The sequence below is a fragment of the Peromyscus maniculatus genome, chromosome X (genome assembly GCF_049852395.1).
Source record: "Peromyscus maniculatus bairdii isolate BWxNUB_F1_BW_parent chromosome X, HU_Pman_BW_mat_3.1, whole genome shotgun sequence".
NCBI lineage: Eukaryota > Metazoa > Chordata > Mammalia > Rodentia > Cricetidae > Peromyscus > Peromyscus maniculatus.
The window spans coordinates 89,384,894-89,404,467 of NC_134875.1; the positions used below are offsets into that span (position 1 = coordinate 89,384,894).

General features: G+C 39.8%; 1 protein-coding gene and 1 long non-coding RNA gene across 4 annotated transcripts in view; one reads left to right on the plus strand and one right to left on the minus strand.

The window, feature by feature from the left end:
* Vsig4 (V-set and immunoglobulin domain containing 4) overlaps nucleotides 1-11,951 on the plus strand; it is a 42,779-nt gene extending 30,828 nt beyond the window's left edge. Inside the window, exons 7-9 of the mRNA XM_076562656.1 lie at nucleotides 7,931-8,032; nucleotides 10,878-10,899; nucleotides 11,220-11,951. Coding sequence (XP_076418771.1) covers nucleotides 7,931-8,032; nucleotides 10,878-10,899; nucleotides 11,220-11,457 — 362 coding nt within the window. The 3' untranslated portion in view covers nucleotides 11,458-11,951. The remainder of the gene's footprint in view (nucleotides 1-7,930; nucleotides 8,033-10,877; nucleotides 10,900-11,219) is intronic.
* A 2,263-nt stretch (nucleotides 11,952-14,214) lies between these two features.
* Nucleotides 14,215-18,573, minus strand: LOC121825680 (uncharacterized). Of its 3 annotated transcripts, XR_013048247.1 has the most exons (3): nucleotides 18,406-18,565; nucleotides 16,274-17,982; nucleotides 14,215-15,112 (listed from the first exon to the last, which is right to left on the minus strand). It is a non-coding gene; the product is annotated as an uncharacterized LOC121825680 (long non-coding RNA). The 3 variants fall into 3 exon arrangements; XR_013048245.1 differs by having other exon boundaries at nucleotides 14,215-17,982; nucleotides 18,406-18,573; XR_013048246.1 differs by having other exon boundaries at nucleotides 14,215-18,093; nucleotides 18,406-18,573.
* Between the last annotated feature and the right edge of the window lie 1,001 nt (nucleotides 18,574-19,574).

The window sequence follows — 19,574 nt, forward strand, 5'->3', positions numbered from 1 at the left end:
GATTGGTATCATCAGCAAATGTATATCTTAGAATTGATTGAGAATAGGAGCCACAGAAACCCAAAATGGGTGACAGGGCAGTCCCTATATGAACAGGCTGAGAAGGCAAGATGCCCTAGAGCACATTGTATAATGTTCAGGCTGTGAAAAATGAAGCCTGAATTGTGTTGGATATCTCAAGATGCTGATGATGCTAGAGTCATGAAACATCTACCAAGAAGAACTGCAGATAGGGAGTGGTAGCAGCCCAAGAAAGAAATGCCTGTTGCAGGCAGCAAAGCAGGAGTGCAGAGTCATATAGCCCCTGTGTCACCAGAAAGGAGGCTACATGATTTGATGTCTGCCCTGCTAGATTTTAGACTCTCTTCATTCCATTATTTACTTACTAACCCCCCATTTCTGCCTTTTGGAATGGTAATGTGTATTCTGTGCCATTTTTATGTTGGAAATATGTGATCTGCTTTTTGATGTTACAGGAGGCTATAGATAAGACATTTATTTGGATCTCAGAAGAGACATTGGACTTTTAAATAGTTTTGAGACTGTCACAGATTGTGAGGACTTTTAAAGTTTGACTAAGTGCATTTTGTATTATGATGTGATCATAAACCTCTCAGGGTCACAGAGTGGAATGTAATGGATTGAATGTCAACGTCCCCTATAGGTTCACTGAGTTTTTGGTCTCCAGTTGGTGGTACTATTTAGCATGGCATGGCCCTCATGAAGAAAGTACATCACTGGGGTTGCCCTTTGAGCATTTATAGCCTCACCCCAGTTCCAGATTCTTTTCTCTGCATTGTGTTTGATGTTGAAGAATGTGATTGAGCTCTCAGCTTCCCACTTCTGCTGCCAAGCCCATGCTTGCTGCCGTGCCTCCCTGCCATGACAGACTCTTATTCATCTGGAACCATAAATTCTTTGTTCTTTAAGCTGCCTTTGGTTGTGGTGTTTTCTCACAGCAGCAGAAAAGGAACTAGTACAATAAGGCATATGTGTTTAGAAACTAATCTATTTCTTACAGTTTTCCAAGTTCTTTATAATTTTTATAGTGTTTTCTAATAATCCTAATTTCATTGAAGTCTAACAAAGCCCTTTTCATCTTTAATTTCACTAATTTGAGGCTTCTTTCTCTTTCTTTTGATTATTTTAGCTATGGAGTTTTTTCATCTTGATCTATTGAAATAACCAACTATTTGTTTAATATCATGTATTATTCTTTCAATGTGTGTTTTATTTATTTCAATCCCTAATCTTTATTATGACTTGTTATGTACTGGGTTTGGGAATGACCTCTTTTCTCCCTAGATCCTTGAAGTGTGTATTCGCTATTTTTCTATTCTATGATGAGACACCATGACCAACGTAACTTACAGAAGGAAGGGTATACTGAGATTACAGATTTAAAGAGCTACAGTCCTTGATGGTGGATGAAAGCAGGTGGCAGGCATCAGACAGTTGAACGCACATAAGTCCAACCACTAACAAAAAGCCAAGAGAACAAACTGGAGGTAGCACATGGCTTTTGAAACCTCAAAGTGCACCCCCACCAACATACTTCCTCTACTCTAATAATACTCCTCAAACAGCAACCAACTAGGGACCAAGTATTCTAAATCTCAACACTCATGGGGGACACCTCACTCAATCTACCACGTTCTACTCCCTAGCCTTAATGCCCACATCATCAAGCAAAATTCATTTAGTTCAACTTCCAGATTCCCCATAGTCTTGCACAGTCAGAATAATATTTAAAATCCAAAGTCTCTTCAGATTAAATTGATCCTTATGATTACATTGAGCCCATCAGGAGCATTACAATCAAGGCAATTTCTTAGTTGTAACACACTGTAAAAAAAGTAATTATATCTAACATACAATAGCACATAATATTCATTCCCATTCTAAAAGTAACAAATGGGGCATAGTAAGGAAATACTAGACCGATGGAAGATGGAAATCCAGAAGGACAAATTCCAACATCCAATACCTCCATAGCTCCATGTCTGATGTCAGAGGGCTTGTATGGCTCTACCCCTCTGATTTTGCTGCCCACAACACCATTCCCTGTCAGGCTGTTTGCACTCCCTTTGTACAGTGACCATTCAGGGCTTCTTGACTATAGGGGACTATGGGGGTGCAGCCCCTCGATAGTCCCCTCCCAGTTTCTGGGGAGAAACTACAACCGCCTGATAATTAATCTTTGATGAAAAGAAATGAATCTATGTATACAAAACTCCTTAGTTCATACACTTTATTATTCTGTGATAGTTCTCTCTCTACACAGCTTCTATTCTGCTCTCATGTCTAGCTCCTTTCTTGCCTGATTTCTCTATATATTTATCTACTCTCCCCTCTAGGTTCTATCTTAATTCCTTCATTCAGTTCTGTCCCTTCTAGGTTCTCATCTATCTAGTTCTTTCCCCTATCAGCTCCTCTCCCATCTCCTTCTCTCTCATCTGGGTCTTCCTCATCTTGTTCTTCCCCATCTGGCTCTTCCTCATCTTCCATCTTGTTCCTCTCGTCCTCTCTTCTAGCCCTTCAATCTAGTTCTTGCCCATCTCAGTTTGTTCCTCTCAAGTTCTTACCAATTTAGTTCATCCATTCTCTTTTCTCTTCTCCGTCCTGTGCCCTGGAAGTCCCGGTATATAAAGGGAGGGTCCGAGATAAATTGTGTAAAGCTATTGCTTAATGTCCACCTCTCCTAGGCAGTGTCTCCTTGTGGAATTTATCTTAAGTCAGGAGACTTGCATGTGGGCTGCTATCATTGTTAGTCCTCAGAAGTTGGGCTCCCACCTGGGTGGTATTTCTTGTAGTCCTTGAAAGTGGCTAAGGGAGATATCTGATTCCAGAGAAAGCCTTTCCCGCGGCTGTTCTCCAAATACCTGGAATGTGTATGCCCAGAGAGTGATCAGTCCACACTGTTAACCCTTCCTAGGGAAAAGTCAGTTGGGAAAACTATGAAGGCACACATGAATTTCATAGCAGAATACAGCAGATATATAACAAGCCAAGTAACACCAAAATCACTTTGGGATTTGGCTTCCTCTGGAGGAATTCCCTGATTCCTCCAGGTAGTGACTTTGCCATAACCAGCTGAGTTCTTATGATATATTCTTGTGGGGTGCAGCACTTGACCTCTCAGAACCTTCATGGATGAACTTTCTTGCCACACTTTGACCTAGAGGTTATTTGAAACCACGGGGGAAGAATTCAGGACCCACTAAATTTTGCATCCTTCATTCCTCCAAAGTCAATTCCATGTGGACAGCAGCACTGCCAAGTATAATTATCAACATAACCTGATTAGCTCTATAGATACAGAGAAGGCATTTTATAAAGTTCAACACAGCTTCTTAATAAAGGTTCAGAAGAAAGGGGGAATCTAAGGGACATACCTCAATACAATTAAATGCTACCTATGAAAAGTCTGAAGCCAACACTATACTAAGTTGAAAAACTTAGAGCATTCTAAAATATGAAATGAGATAAAGGTGTGTATCACCTTCAGTTTTATTAAATACAGTGTTCATAATAAAGTTTCAGGATACATAATGCCCATATAAAATCAATATTTTCACATATACAACAATGAACTTGCTGAACACAAAATGAGAAAAAATATCCCATTCACACTTCTGGGCATATACCAAGACTTTATATCCTACCATGGACATATTTGCACATCCATGTTACTGCTGTTCTGTTCACAACAGGAAATAAAACCAGCCTAAATAGCCACCAACAGATGAATGGACAAGGAAAACACATTATATATGACAAAGGAATTTTTTTAATCATAAAGAAAAACATGAAATGTCAAGAAAATGTATGGAACTGGAAAATATGTTAACTGGAGTAACCTAGGTTCAATAACATAAATGTTAAATGTTTTTTCTTATATGTCAATTCGAGATCCTAATATTTATGCATGTGTATTTTTGTAAGAATGAGTAAGGGATAAGCCATGAAACTAAAAAGAGGCTAATGAGAAGGAAAACGCAATATTGTGTGTGTGTGTGTGTGTGTGTGTGTGTGTGTGTGTGTGTGTGTTTGGTATAACGTACATGTGTGTGCACATGCTTGCCTGTGTCTGCTCATGTGGAGACTAGAGCTCTTCTTTAGATGCTTCTTCTATTGTTCTCTACCTTATTTTTTTATAATTTATTTATTTGTATTTTATGGATATAGATGTTTTGCTCACATGTATGTGTGTATGAGGGTGTCAGACCCTCTGGAACAGGAGTTACAGACAGTTGTCAGCTGCCATGTGGGTGCTGGGAATTGAACCCAGGTCCTCTGGAAGAGCAGCCAGTGCTCTTAACTGCTGAGCCATCTCTCCAGCCCACCCCCTTATTTTTTTGAGACAGAGTCTCTCACTCTCCTAGAGCTCACTACCTTGGCTAGACTAGCTGGCCCACTAGAACAGAGAATTCACTTGTCTCTGTCCCTGAACACTGTGGCTACTGATTCTCGTGGATATGTCTGATTTTTATGTGGGTAATGGGATGTGAACTCTGGTTTTGCTTATACACAAAATATGTTAACCACTAACCCATCTGCCTAACCATCCCTCCAAAACAAACAAACAAACAGAACTAGTTTTAAGGAAGGAGGTGAGGAGGGAAGTACAACACATGTGACATGAAACGGTCACCACTGGGACAGGCTACAAGTGGCAAGAAGGCAGGATGCAGTGGTGGAGAGAAAAATCGATCCAAACAAAGTATGATGAATATGTTATTCTGAGTGCTGATTATCATGAAATGAAAGTAAATAAAAGAAGGGCATTGAATATCACTCAAATGTGTCATTGAAGTTATGAGAACACTAAAGACCAGCAACAGTTAATAATTTGACTAGCTTCACCATATTAACTTTTCTGTGACTGATATAAAAATGTACCTCAAATTTTCTATATTAAAATTACATAAATATGTTACCTCCTACTTACGTTTATCAAAAGTCTGACATAATTATTAGTGTAGTAAAATCAGGTGACAATAGTGTTACAGTCCTTCTGGAAGCTTTGTGAAAGAATCCATTACCTGATACTTCCCACTCTGTAGAAGCTACTACATTCCTTAGCTCATGACTTCTTTCATCTATTTCATCTATAAATTGGAAATGTAATACGTTCAGATCTCTCTCTGACTCTTACCTTCTCTCATATCTCCTACCTTCACCATTAAATCAGTCCCTAGGATTATATTGAGCCCATCAGTAACATTAATGATAATTTCCCTATTTTAGCTGCAGATAACTATCAGCCTTAATTATGCCTTTAACCTTTATTCTTCTTTGGATTACATATAATTCTAGGAATCTGAATGCAAACATCTTTGGAGGAAGGCCAATTATCTGGCCTATATGGCCACACAATAAGTAAATAAGACTTCAGACTGGAATCTTTGTACACTATATTCCTTCAACCATATTAGTGCCTGCATTAGTTACTTAACCTCATTTCTGCAATGAAACACCTGACAAAGGCAACTTAAGAAAAGAAGGCTTTCTTCGGGCTCACAGCTCAAGGGGATGGTCTAGCATGACAAGGAAGTCATGGCTGATAATCACACCAGATCTACAACCAGAAAGCAGAGAATGCTCTTGTTTATTCTATCCATGATGCCAACCCATAGAAGAATGATGCCCACAGTTAAGGCAATGCCCAGAGGCTTGTCTCCTAGAAGCATCTAGATCTTTTCAAGTTGACAGTATTAACTCTCAAAGTACCCTAGATGTCTGAGTGGAAATTGTTTTGAGAAAAAAAGAAGCAGGGAACTTGAGCAAAGAATACTATAGTGAAGAGAGTCTTTATGGCTTAACATAACTTGCCAGAATCTCATGAATATAGCATTTCTGAAAAGCTGATGAGTCACAACACCACTTTCTTTTTCTTAAGGCAAAATGAAAGCCTCCTATCTTGGCCCCATGGAAAGAATGGAAATCTGGCTGTGGCCAAAAAAGCAATCAACCAGTGGGACTTAGAGAATTGGTTTTGACATTGTATCTCTGACATTTATCAAGATTTTCTGAAGAATGTGGGATTTTGTTTGTCTCTCTGGCTAGCTCAGAATGGCAAGATGCTCTAGGCTGATACTTAGAGTTTCTGATTTGATCTTTTTTCCCAAGGCTGATTTTTGTTTGTCTGCTTTTTAAAAATTTAGCAAACTTTTTACTGAAGCATAGTATATGAATAATGTATAGGTAAATTAATATTTAAAAATTTTAAAAAATGGCATGCTTCACAACCACATTACCTGTTGTCTAATCCCCACCAAATGATTTATTTTCCTAATCACTATTGCCATGTATTATTTTAAGCTATTTTATACTCTTATAAAGGAATAAAATAATGTATTTTTGTAGCTGGTTTCTTTTACTCAGTATGTTTGTCAGAGTCAGTGGTGGTTTCATATGAATATATACATGTATGGTATATGCAAATATATTTCCATTTCTAGATAATTGGTTAGTAAGTATATATGTGTATATGTGTGTGTGTGTTTAACAACGAATTTATTTATTTTATTCTTGAATGTTAACTAAAAAACTTCCCATTTGGATCATTACTAATAATTCTTGGATAAGCAATGTTGCATTATTGACAAATGTAGCACTGGCCATCCAGGAGCCAGGTATATATAACAGACTGACCCCAGACTCACAAAGATCTGCCTGCCTCTGCCTCCCAAATGCCAGGATTAAAAGTACACAACATCATTCCCACCCAATCTTGTCTTTTTAAAGGAATGTTATATAAACATTCAACACTTTTATTATAACTTCTTGATTCTGGAGAATTTTATACATGTATAAAATGAAATACAATCATACCCACCTCTCATTTCTCTCTTCCAGCTCCAACCATATACTCTGCAAACTGACCCCTGCTAACTTCATGTCTTCATTGTAGATAACCCACTAAATCTGATCAGTACCACCTAGATGTGCATGAGTTTGGGTCCATCCACTGGAATATGGGAAAGCCCTCGGTGGGAACATACTGAAAAGAGAATGAGTCTCCTCCTCCAGAAGCTATCTTCAGTAAGGAGTAGGGCCTGAAGAACACATGTACTATCTATGCGGATGTTGGCTTGATCTTACATCAGTCTTCGCAGATAACCCTAGGTTCTATACTACTATAAATTCATGAATGCAATAGCCCTGTCATGCTCAGAAAACAATACTTCCCAGCATGTTTCCTCATTGTCTGGCTCTTAATCTCTTTCATGATGTTCTTTGAGCACACCCCCATGTGTGTAGGTGTGTGTGTGTGATAAAAATGTGCTGTTTAGAAATGAGCACTTGGGCTGGAGAGATGGCTCAATGTTAAGAGCACTGGCTGCTCTTCCAGAGGTCCCAGATTCAATTCCCAGCATCTACATGGCAGCTCCACAACTGTCTGTTACTCCAGTTCCAGGGCATCTGACACCATCACACAGATATGAGTGCAGGCAAAACACCAATGCACAGAAAATAAAACTAGAAATGAGCACTTAGTCTCTTCTCGGCACTTTCACCAGTTATGCATCTCTGCATTGTTTGCTATCAAATGCAAAATAAGCTTCTTAGTCCAATACTGAGAGAAGCCTAAGTTTATGGGTGTAATGTTCAGGTAGCAAATGGAATATTTACAAAAATTTAAAAAGCAAGTTCTACTCTAGAGCCCATGATACACCTCCCCACCCCACCCCAGACATGGACTTTTGACCAGGATTACAGTGCCAGGCATGATATTCCCTCCTGTGGAGCAGTCCTCAGTTCCAATCAGAAACCTCTTAGTTATCCTTCACTGGTCTTGCTACTATCACACCACAGGCACATCTTGCCTGATATGTTTTGTTATGCACAAGGTCCAACAATAGGTAAGGCCTTTGACTGACCTCTTCTTTAACCAAATACCACTTAGTCTTATTTTGTCTTTTAGGAAGGGGCCTGCCAATTGCCATCATCTTCATCATGTCACTTGGCTGTGCAGTGGTTATCACCATAGCTTATATCATGTTCCGCCGCAGGAAATTCCAACAAGGTGAGTGATAAGTAGGGACGGTTGGCTTCTGTTCATTCATTCTTTCTAACGGTATATTTATCTACATTCTATGTGAGGTAGTATGCCTAACATTCCAACGATCTTGAAGACTAGTTTTAGAGTAATGGTAGAAATAAAAAGGGACAGATATTCATTGTCTTTGCAAATAATGATGTAAGACTCATGACACAGCATATAAAAATCCAGGGTACCCAGCCAAGTACAGCTATCTTTGTAATGAATCATCTTATAAGAATGGCAGAGAAGCTGCCCTCAAGTTGCTTGCAATTTATGTGAGGATTTCAAAGTTGAAGCATAGAATTTATCAATAGCATACCTTGCAGGCAGATTAATGATTCAAAATGTAGAGAAGGTGATATTGAACAAATAGTGGAGAAGAGAGTCAGAGCTGGAATAATAATCAACAAAGCCTTTCAAAAGGTATAACTGGAACTAGGTCATACTGAATCTTCATTTGAAGGGACAGTACTCCAGGAATGTGAAAACAAGTCAGCAGAAGTATAAAGGCCTAAACTTCAAATGCATGTGGATCATCACAAAGGGAAATTCATTTAGTTAAGCGATAGTGAAATAGAGGGGAGAATCAAGGTTCCTTTCTAATCATAACAGGTTTTGAATTCCAGCCTAAAGAATTTCTTTACTAGGCCTTGCCATGGCCCTAAGATTAACCCAGTTGTTTTGATCAGGGAAATAGTATGATGAAGACAGCATTGTCAGAGCTATTTAATGAGTATGGAAAACCCAAAGTTGAGGGCCATTGAATTGTTTGTTTCTAAGAAAAAGTTATAATTCAGTACCCCTGCACTAGTCATTTTGCCTAGAATTATCTTGTCTACTTTTCTGTAGCATCTTCCACTCATAAACACCTTTTCAGCTGTGGATCACTTTAATCAAATAGAAGTGCGCCTTGTCTATCTCCTTTCCCAGGGTCTCAAGTAGAACCTATGATGTTGGCCAGTTACCATGACTGTGATCCATCAGGATGATCTGAGGAGTGGAAATTCCACAAATGGCTAAAATTACTAGCTCCATTTGAAGGAAACCATTCACCATAGTGCTGTGGGATGTTCTGTATGTCCTGTGGGAGCCCATTCTTGGGTTCCTCGTGGCTTTACCCAGCAGGTCCACATAGAGGATGATTAGGACCATGGGCTGAGTGCAGGTGTCTGAGATGGTCTGCACTTGGCTGTGCTGTGGGATGGTCTGTATGTCAAGTTGCTCTGATTGGTCAATAAATAAAACACTGATTGGCACATGGCTAGGCAGGAAGTATAGGCAGGACTAACAGAGAGGAGAAATAAAAGAACAGAAAGACAGAAGGAGTCACTGCCGGCCGCCACCCTGACAAGCAGCATGAAAAGATGCCGGTAAACCACGAGCCATGTGGCAGGCTATAGATTTGTGGAAATGGATTAATTTAAGCTATAAGAACAGTTAGCAAGAAGCCTACCACGGCCATACAGTTTGTAAGCAGTATAAGTCTCTGTGTTTACTTGGTTGTGTCTGAGCGGCTGTGGGACTGGCGGGTGAGAGAGATTTGTCCTGACTGTGGGCAAGGCAGGAAAATTCTAGCTACACCATAGTCTTATTAAGGTTAAGAGAGTAACTACATATTATTTGCCTCTTAAAATATCCCCAAATATTTCATAGTTCCTCGTAGCTCAAGGGAATAAGACCCTCTATGATGTGGGTCTAGCCCTATTTTCTTCCCATCCAGTAGTCACTTTTACTTATACTTATTTCTGGTCACTGAATTCAAACAAGCACAAACATGCTTACACAATGTGTCTTTGTGTTTTATTTTTTTACCCTTCTTAGTTTGCCTTCCCAGAATTCCTGCTTTCTGTTTCTCTTTAAGAGAGACAGCTTCAGAGTAGTAATTCAATTTAGTCTGTAGCTAGTGAGCATAGTTTGTATTCCAGATACTGCGTATATAAATAAAAAAACGGACTTGGAAGTACAGAAGCTCCCAGTCCAGTCCAGTTGGGGGAAATAAAGCATGGAAATGTGAGTCTCTACAAAACAGAACTCCCATATTTTGCATTGTTATCTTTCTTATAATTTAATACATGAATTTCCAGTTGCTACCCTGAACTAGCATAAGCACCTAGAGGGAAGAGAGCTGTATCAAGAAATACCCATCTTTGTGCCAATTTAATCCTCTGCAATAGAGAACAGTTCTCCTCCACAGACACTAGGAGGCAATGACTATCTAGTTGGGTCCCTTTTAGTTTTAGAGTTTTCAGTAATTACATATTTCATTAATTAAATGAAATACCAACTTTTCCAATATATGATATAAATCACACACACACACACACACACACACACACACACACACACACACACACACACACACACACGGTGAAAGAGGTTATGTAACAACTGAGCCCTTGAGTAATATCAACATCAGCACACTTGAAAATGAATTGGGTTATGGTCTCTGACATGGAACCAAATTCAGTGCATTTTTCCTGGGCTGTAGCTGGGCAATCAAGTTCCCCACAGAATTTTCTGAGACTCTTTGATGAGAATCCTAAATGAAGAACAGTCTGGCGTGTTCTCCCTTTAACCCCACTAGGCAATATCTTCAGCCTGATGTTCTAAGTCAGAAATGGCAAAGAGGATGTGTACCTTCCACTTCTCTGACAAATCTATGTCCCTGGATATCAACTCATAACAATATCTCTCAATATTAGAAAGCTGGTACCTTGAATTCTCTTCTGTTTCCTTCCCCCATTTTTGGACTGGTACTGTGGTTTCATGCTTGACCCTTGTCTACTCTACATATAAATTTCTAACCTACTTCTTCCTTACTTTCTAGAGCACGTCTATGAAGTGACCAGGTAAGATAACCTCTCCTTTTCTAATTTATTAACCATTCCATGCCCTAAATTCTGTTGATCATTGGCAAAAAACCTGGAGACTAGTCCTAAAAGAGTCCTTCAGGGTCAGAAAATACTTTATCCCCTCAGATGAATGTTCTCATGTTGTATCCTGTATCCATGAATGCACAAGATGATTTAGGTATACCAACTTTCTGTCCTCACAATCTCTATCTGACATGATCCTAGGAGTCAGTGGATAAGAACTTGGGAGGCAGGATGCTAGAAAGCAGGATCTGAGCCCAAAGCTTTCTCTTGAGTAATTGGATCTTGGTCCATAGGGTGTGTGCCAGGGAGACAAGCAACTCTGAAGAAACCACAAGGGTGACTACCTTCTCAAGTGGACACTTCAGTGATGAACCAGATTCTCATGCTCTGATCAATGACTATTCTGATGAGCCTTGCCTGGGCCAAGAGTACCAAATAATCACCCAGATCAACAATGATTATTCATACCTGTTTCACACAGCTCCCAGAAACTATGAAGTTCTTGCTACTGAAGACAACAACATCTGCTAAAATGCCCCTCTAAGTCAAGGTCTACTGACTTACTCAGTTCTTGCCCTTAGCATAGCTTTCTTACTTGCTTCCTTTCTTCCTACACAACCTAAAGTATCAACTCTGCCAATGTTGAGGCCACTGGGAAGGAAATCTTGGTTTGGCTAAGAATTTACCATATGCACCTCAAGAAAGCTAGCTTCTGGATTTGGCCCTGGACCCTTCTATGTTCTGCCTGGGGCCTCTACAACTCCTCTGCAAACACCAGAAAAATTCCCACAGCACTAGAGGTTCTTCTTTATGCCTTAAGGCATCACCAGAAAAATCAGACGAGGCTCAGTCCTACCAACTCAGGCAACCATCTGTGTCCATGATTACATCCCTTTCTCTAGAGCCAGAGGACTTTTGATTAATCTTGCCAAATCACAGGCCAAGGTACAGATCTGTTCCTACACTGAGAATCTAATGCCCTTGTATTCTTTTTGATGTTAATAAATATTTAATCATGACAGCAACTTCAGTTGTGTTTGTCTTCTCTCGAGACACAATAAAACCTACATAAAATGAGACAAAATAAGATGGTAAGCACCCCTAGAAATATAGATCATACACTTTTCTGCTCTGTGTGTATATGTTTTAAAGAAAGTGTGTGTGTGTGTGTGTGTGTGTGTGTGTGTGTGTGTGTGTGGTGTGTGTGTGTGTGTGTGTGTTTTACAAGAAATTTAACCTGAGTTAACCAAGTCCTCTACCACTGAGCTATATTCTTGTACTCTTTTTACTTTTTATTTATATGAGCTCTCATTAACTTGCCCAGGGTTGCCTTTATTTCCCTCTCTAGGCTTTGAATTTGCCAGCTGCCTAAGACTTCCACGTAGCTGGAATTAGAGGGCTGCTGAGCTATACCTTTGCCTTTTGTTACTGCCAGTTGTTTCTTGGTTACCTGGTCTTTCACCTCCGAACTCATGCCATTTCCCTTCTCACACCATGGATAGTCCTATCTAAAGCAAATCAATCTTTTTTTTAAACAGTATTCTACATAACATCCATCCCCAACTCCATCTTTCTTTCAGCTCTGCTTGATGACTCTTTTCAGGGCAACAGGAAGTTTGGCAAGAAGCCCCACTTCTTTGTCACAGAACTATGGATGTAGATATGAAGTAGTTCCCTTCTTTTCAAAGCATGTGTGTAGTACCAGTAAAATCTTTAGGTTAGTTACAATATTCATTGGTCATCTTCTCTAACTCCTGAACTCTTCTAACAATGTGGAAAGGGTAAAGAGTAACAGATTCTTTTTTGTTTGTTTGTTTGTTTGTTTGTTTGTTTGTTTTTTAGAAAGAGAAGGGAAGGGAGAGGAGGGGAGGGGAAGAGAGGGGGAGAGGAAGGTGTACCTTTGACTCAAACTCCCTTGTAAAGAAATTGTTTGGGGCCAAGTTTGCACTGTTTCCTTCCCACCATGTATTTCATGCCCAATCGACTTCCTTGCTATTCATGAGAATTACTACATTGCCTATGTTTTCTGCATAAGCACGGGATCAGATCAGGTTTCAACAAGAGCTGCTCCCACTTTGAGATGATTACAAAAGTCAAAATAGTGCACAAAAAGAACAAGTAAGAGTCCTCCCCATTTCACCCCCACTGAAGCTACCAAGTCAATGATTAAAACCTCAGCATTTTCCTCTTTGCTGAATGCTAGCTACACATAATTGGTGAGAAGGACAACTTCTTCTTCTGCATTTCACTTACAAGCCTCCAAAACAGGGGCCCCACCCAGTAGAAACCTCAGCTTCCTCCATGAAACAGCTCTGAGTCCAGCCCCCCAAGCCTTTGAAAACACTCATTTATCTTATTCTGCTCAAACAAGAACCATTGGGCTTCAGGAGAGAATTTTTATTGAAATTGCCCTAGTAAAATTAATAACAAATTCAGGGAAGCCCCTACACAGGAACCACCAGGGATGTCTCCTAGTCTTTCATCTGAAAAAAGCTTAAAGATTACTGATCTGAGCATTCACATATCACAAATTGGGAAATGAGAGCCAGAGAGAAACGATGACTTGTCCAGAGTGACATGCATCAAGCCAAGGGCAGGACAGAGACTGAAATTGAGACCTATGGATTTTTTAGCAGTGTGCATACATTGCTGTAGACATCTTCTGAAGATGCTCTTTGCCCCTAAACTAAGATGTTTTTCCATGTGGGATAAACCAGTGAGTCATTCCTATATAGAATGGGCAGCCTTTAGGCTCTTCTAAGCAAAAGTGGGGTGACAAGACAGGTCTTTTCATTTAGGTGGCTGGCTGGTAAGTGGAAAGTTAGAGTGAAAGTAGGTATCTCCAGAACAGAGGGAAAGTATGGGATTTCTCTAGAGAAGATTGCCAATATATCATGAAATGTAAATATATATATATGTATATATACATATATATATGTATGTATAAAATAATGAAATGTTAGACTCTGGAGATAGATATTAGAAATCCATTTCTATAGTTCTGTATTAGAAGTTCACTCAGGGCAGCATTAGATTATTAAAGGCTCAGAAAATTCTGTTAAAAAGTTCCATGTAAGCAAATAATTCCAAAATTTATTTGCCCTCTGAGCCTATTTTTTCCTTATCCTATTTCTCCAGCCCTAAGTCCTATTTCTCAGAAAAAAATCCCATTTGGTTACTACTTGTATACACTATAACATTTGAATACCCACAGCTTGATTTTTTTTTCCCACAAAACCCTGGGTGATATTTGACCCACATACCCAAAGGCAATGGACAAGTAGGACATCAATTAATTGGTTAACTTTTATTAAATAAATTAAAATGTTGGACAATGGTAGGAAAGACAGCAATCAAGTAAATATAATATGCTCTAGACTCTTACAATGTAATGGGGAATTCAAGAATATACCCGGCAACAATTCACTGACAATTTATGAGGATATATTGGGTGGCAGGAAATGTAAAAGCACATACCTATATCTAGTCAAGGAGTAAAGAAAAAATCTAGGTGGACTTTCAAAACTGCCCAGAGAGATTGGAATTTGGCATGGTCTGAAAGTACATGGAAGAATTGGGTGTGCAAAGAGAAACGAGAAGAGTGGTTTAAGAAGGAGAAAAGCAAAGAGAAAAAGATAAACTGTAGGTAAGGTCAAGATGTGCTCCAAGGGCAAGAAAGTGGATTTCTATGTCCTACTTTCTTATAAAAGTCATGATACTTGCATGAAAATTCTGGTGTTCAGGATGCAAGAAGAGCAATGTAAAAGAAGACATTAATAATAAATCAAATAGCACTTCTTCCTGGTATCACTTATGTATTTTCAATACCATGGTGCATTCCATGGAATTCTCACAAGGTAAGTAGATAGATATATCCCAGATTTTTGGGCCCCAGAGCTGCATCATTCTTACCCCTATGTCCCCTGACAAAATGTTATAGTTCCCTCAAAAACCATAGAGTAACATGAGAGAGCTTGGTGTTTCATAAACATTCATATATAGCCAGCAGGCTAGCTGTTCTTCTGTCCTGGGCCTGGAGCTGACAGGCATGAGCCACACTTGGGGTATTTGACAAACTGACACTCTACCACACAGAGTGTCCAACTCAGCTTGTCAAATACACGGAGCGTGACACTGCAGAAGGCCAGATCAGGAACTTCCACTGGGCATCCTCGAAGATGTGCACCTGGAAAGAGAAGGAATGTGGTCATAAAGTTATCCCCTAAGCCCCAGGCAAATGGCAGAGGCTGACATGTCCAGCTGAAACACCAAAAGAGGGAAGTGAGCAAAATAGGCCTAAGACTCCATCCCAAAACTGGGATCCTGAGTGTTTGTCTGGAGGCTGCAGTGGCCCAAGCCACGGTTAACTCTTCTATTCAGCTGAAACAGGATAGTTTGGTCGCCATCCTGCCTCCCTGATTTGAAAGGCCTCAAAGACAATATCCTTGTTCCTTCCACCTATTGACTTCCTTCATACTGTGTTTTCAGCATCCCAGTTATGTACCTAGACTTTGACTTTTAAAAATGGGCTTGAATTCTAGCTCTGCCATTAACTAGCTGGACAGCTTAGATAAATGATTTTATGTCCCTGACATCTAGTTTTTTTATAGCCACAAGAATGTGTATAAAGTCATTGTGACAATATGTAATAAAGCATATAAAGCCATTAACTTAGTACTTGTTATGTAGCAAATGCTCATGAACTGTGGTGATAGCCACTTATGATAGTACATGCCTGAATATCACCATTCATAGACAGAGGCAGGAAAACTTCAGGTTTGAGGCCAACCTGGACTGTGTAATATGACCCTATCTCAAACAAACAAACAAAAGGCCTGGGGATAAAACTCATTGGCAGAGCATTTGACTAACATGTACAAAACTCTGTATTCAATCCCCTGTACAGAAAGAAAGTGACTAAAATGTGTTTTTAAAATTTAAATAAATGAAATAAATATTAACATGAACTAAATGATTGACAATATGTTTAACAGAAATGAAACAGTAATTTCTTGTGGCCTTGGCCAGCTTTCTCATAAATAGTAAAGAACAAATCCTAGTAAAATTCCCTTATAACTCATCTGGTTTTACCAACTCAAGATTATCAATAAGATGATATGTAGAACTGGATGGTATTGTAAAATAAAATAAAAGGAAAAAAAGATTATCAATAACAAAATGAAGTTTGGGGAAAGACTTGCTATAGGTCATACAATAAGTTGTGTCCCTCAGCTTTCCTCACCATCACGATTTCCTGTCTTTTTCTTATAGCCCCCTACAAAAGAGCAGCAAAGAGCGAAGAAGCGCGGTGGATTTTGCAGGGCAGCATTAGGCTCTTTGAACTCACAGCCACTGGGGCAGTAGGGAAGCTGCCAGGAGACCCACTCCTGTAACTTGTTTGAGATTGTCTTTTGCATCACATGATTCCTGTTATTCAGAATGCCAGCTTACCAGTGTCGAATTTTGTCCTGTCCAGATCTAAATGTAGGTTTGAAAAAAAATAGATGGTCTGTATTAAGCACTGGCACAAAAAGTGGCAAACATCCCAAGATTACTAGGAAAGGAGAACTTCCCTGTATGGTATTTCAGTAAGAATATGCTGTTTTTTCTAGTCTTAGCTGAATGTAAGAGGTTAACAATCACTCCAATTTGATGACTTAAAAGCTAAAGATCAAACTGTCTTTTCTGCTCCCTAACTTTTCTCACTGTCTCCCAATCCTGCCTATATCTCCCAGAAGTGTGGCTTTCTGGCAAAGCAGCTGTCATGCCACATGTGGTACAGAGGAAAGAATCAGACAAAATAGATACTGATCCTAGCCAATCATAGCTGGGATAAGTCTTTCTTAGGCTTCAACTTGTCTTCTCTAGAGATGGAGACAGAAGTCTAACATGTCAAGGTGGTTGAAAATTGTCTAATGAGATTTGTATAGCTTCTTCTAAAGGTGCTTAAAGAGACCTTGCTTCGGACTCCAAGGAGAGTTTGAGTTTACAAGGGCAGAGAAAAGAGTAATGGACTGGTGGTGGAGGTGTTATTTCCTGTCATCCTCTCCACTGCCTGTGACCTGCTGTAAGAAGAGTTGGACACTCCAGAGGTACCCATAGCCTCCTGAATGCCCTATCTGATCCCATTTACCCCAGGAAGCCTGAAAAAGAGGTATGAGAGGGGTTAAAGAGTCAGTGCACTGAAATAAAAGATTATTATAAATACTGTTTCCCAGTATTGATGGAAGGAGTCAGTCATTAAGCTGGATGTAGGCCAGTTTCATTTTCACTCTTGATGTTCTAGTTCACACCTGTTCAAAGGAGTACATAGAAGAAAAGCAAGTTCATTTGAAAAAGGTTAGTCAGACCCATAGAATGAAGAGAGATATGACTACATGGGGTGCTAATTGAAGAATTCTTAAACTCTTCTGTTTGTCATTATCCGAAATAGCATCATTTATCCCCATGAGAGTGCAAAATCCTCCATTGGATAGCTCCAGAAAGCTGCTCTCAATGAGACCAATAATAGATCTGTCTTCATGAAAGAAATTGGAGGGCATAAGCTTGGTAAAAGAGGTATGAGGTTTTACCAAAAGATCTAAGTGTGCAGAATAAGCCACATATCAGGAAATAGATTAGTTAAAAAGAAGTACTCAGGACATGCCTGAATATCCAGATTTCTTCCAATATAAGGAGACCCACCTGTCTCAGTTGCAGGGCACCTCTTACTTTTTGGTGTCTCAGTCTCCTAAAGCAGGGCAAAAGATCACTGGCCTGTGGTTAGACTGAGCTGTGGTAGATTCTGTGTTACCTTGGGCAATTACCTTCTTTCTTCTCTCTAGACCTCTGTTCCTCACTTACACATTTGTTCTCTTTCTCCTCCAAACTTCTTTCTATGTGACTGTTAAATTCTCAAATTGGAGTAATGAAGTAGAAGACTAGAAAAGAAACTTTCATCCCTCCGTCATACCGTGCATATCAACACCAACTTTCCAGCATGTGTTGTTCAGCAGTGCTTAAAGGTACATATTCAAGCTTCAGTCTCATCGCTGCTCCCAGCTGAGGTCTGATAACCTTCAAAATAAGACATATGGAGACTAAGACATAGACAGCACTCCATCTTTGTCTTCCTCTTCTTTGAAAAAGAGACTCCAACACTGAGTGCTAAAATGCAGAAACGACTCACTGAAAGAAAAGTGATAGACAAAGGACAAAATAAAACATGATCTTCAGAACTCCTAACTTTGGCTCTGAAGAACATTTAACTTCTACACCACTGTCTTCTAAACACCATCATTTGTTAGGAATTATCATGTTCCTCCTCTCAGTAATCATAAGCTCTAGGACAGACAGCCAATAGAGAACTTCGCCTGTCTCATCTTTGACCTGCATCCCTAACTATGATCTGAGAATCAGTTAGGCATATCCGAGTCACTGTTAGTTGTTATAGGCACTGTCTCAGCATGGAAATCAAAGAGAAAAAAATGGATACTATACCTGTCATTGAATTGGTGCCTGAAGTGGTCATTGAAGTGGGATACAGGTGATGAACCGAACTATAGAGATCAGGGAAAGCTGCGCTTTATGTTGTGAGCAGGAAGGTCACATGTTCGGAAGGACTCTGTGTCATGAAGAGGAAACAGAAATGAGGAAGATAAAGTTGAGGCTAACCAACGGAAATCTGGGTACAAAATGACAAAAGAGAGCTGTTGTGAAAGGAGTTGCTAATGCAGCAATCGCCCTACTGCTCTGTCTCCACCCATTCGCAACCAACCTCCAAAGACACTCGCTGACTTCCCATGCTACAGAGTGGGAAAGCAGGAAGTTAACAAGCCGCCTTTGCGCTCTGCCCATGAGGCCGGGGGTTCCTTAGAGCAACTGAGGGAATCCTCAAATATCAGAGCTATGATATTATTTAATGGAAATCTATTGTCAAAATTTAAAATTTGAACCAAATTTGTGTCAAATCGGAAATATGATACCATAACATTTCCATTGAAATAATGTTAATCTTATTCTGTGAGAAGACCTTCTAGCCCTGGAATATCACTTTACTTCTTTCTTGAAGTAAGCAGATAGAACCAGCTACACAATTTACAAGGACTAGCACAAAATATGTGACAGAGTCACCCCCACCCCCTTTAAAAGACAAGCTAGTTCTCTTTTGGACATGACTGTTCTTCCCATGAGTCTAGATCCCAAATTATAGAACAGTTTTAAAAGATTAAGAAATAGAGAATGTAGAAACTTCTGGCCCCTTGCCTCCAGGAATAGCAGCACCTACTTGCTCTATCTTCAGAGCATCACTTTGGTGGAAGTAGAGGTGGCTGCTTTACCAGGCCTCCGCTGCATGGCGCCTGGGGCTCTGTGAGTACAACACAAAGGGCTGTTCTCCTGAGAAGGCAGCACCTACTGGGCCATCTTGCAAATCATGCAATTCAGTATTTCTCTACTGTGAAAGTAAGGGAGCTCAAAATCAGGGCTGAACCTCACCACCACCTGGAATGTCTTCCCAGTGTACAGCTTGATCTGAACTTCAGGCATGGCTTGAGGTGTTCAGAAGTGTTGCTAGTATATTGCTCCCTTCCTGTGAGTCTCAGAGAGTCTGCATCCTCACCAGAGATACAGCACGTGAGACAAGCCATATTCTGACCAAGCTATTGCAG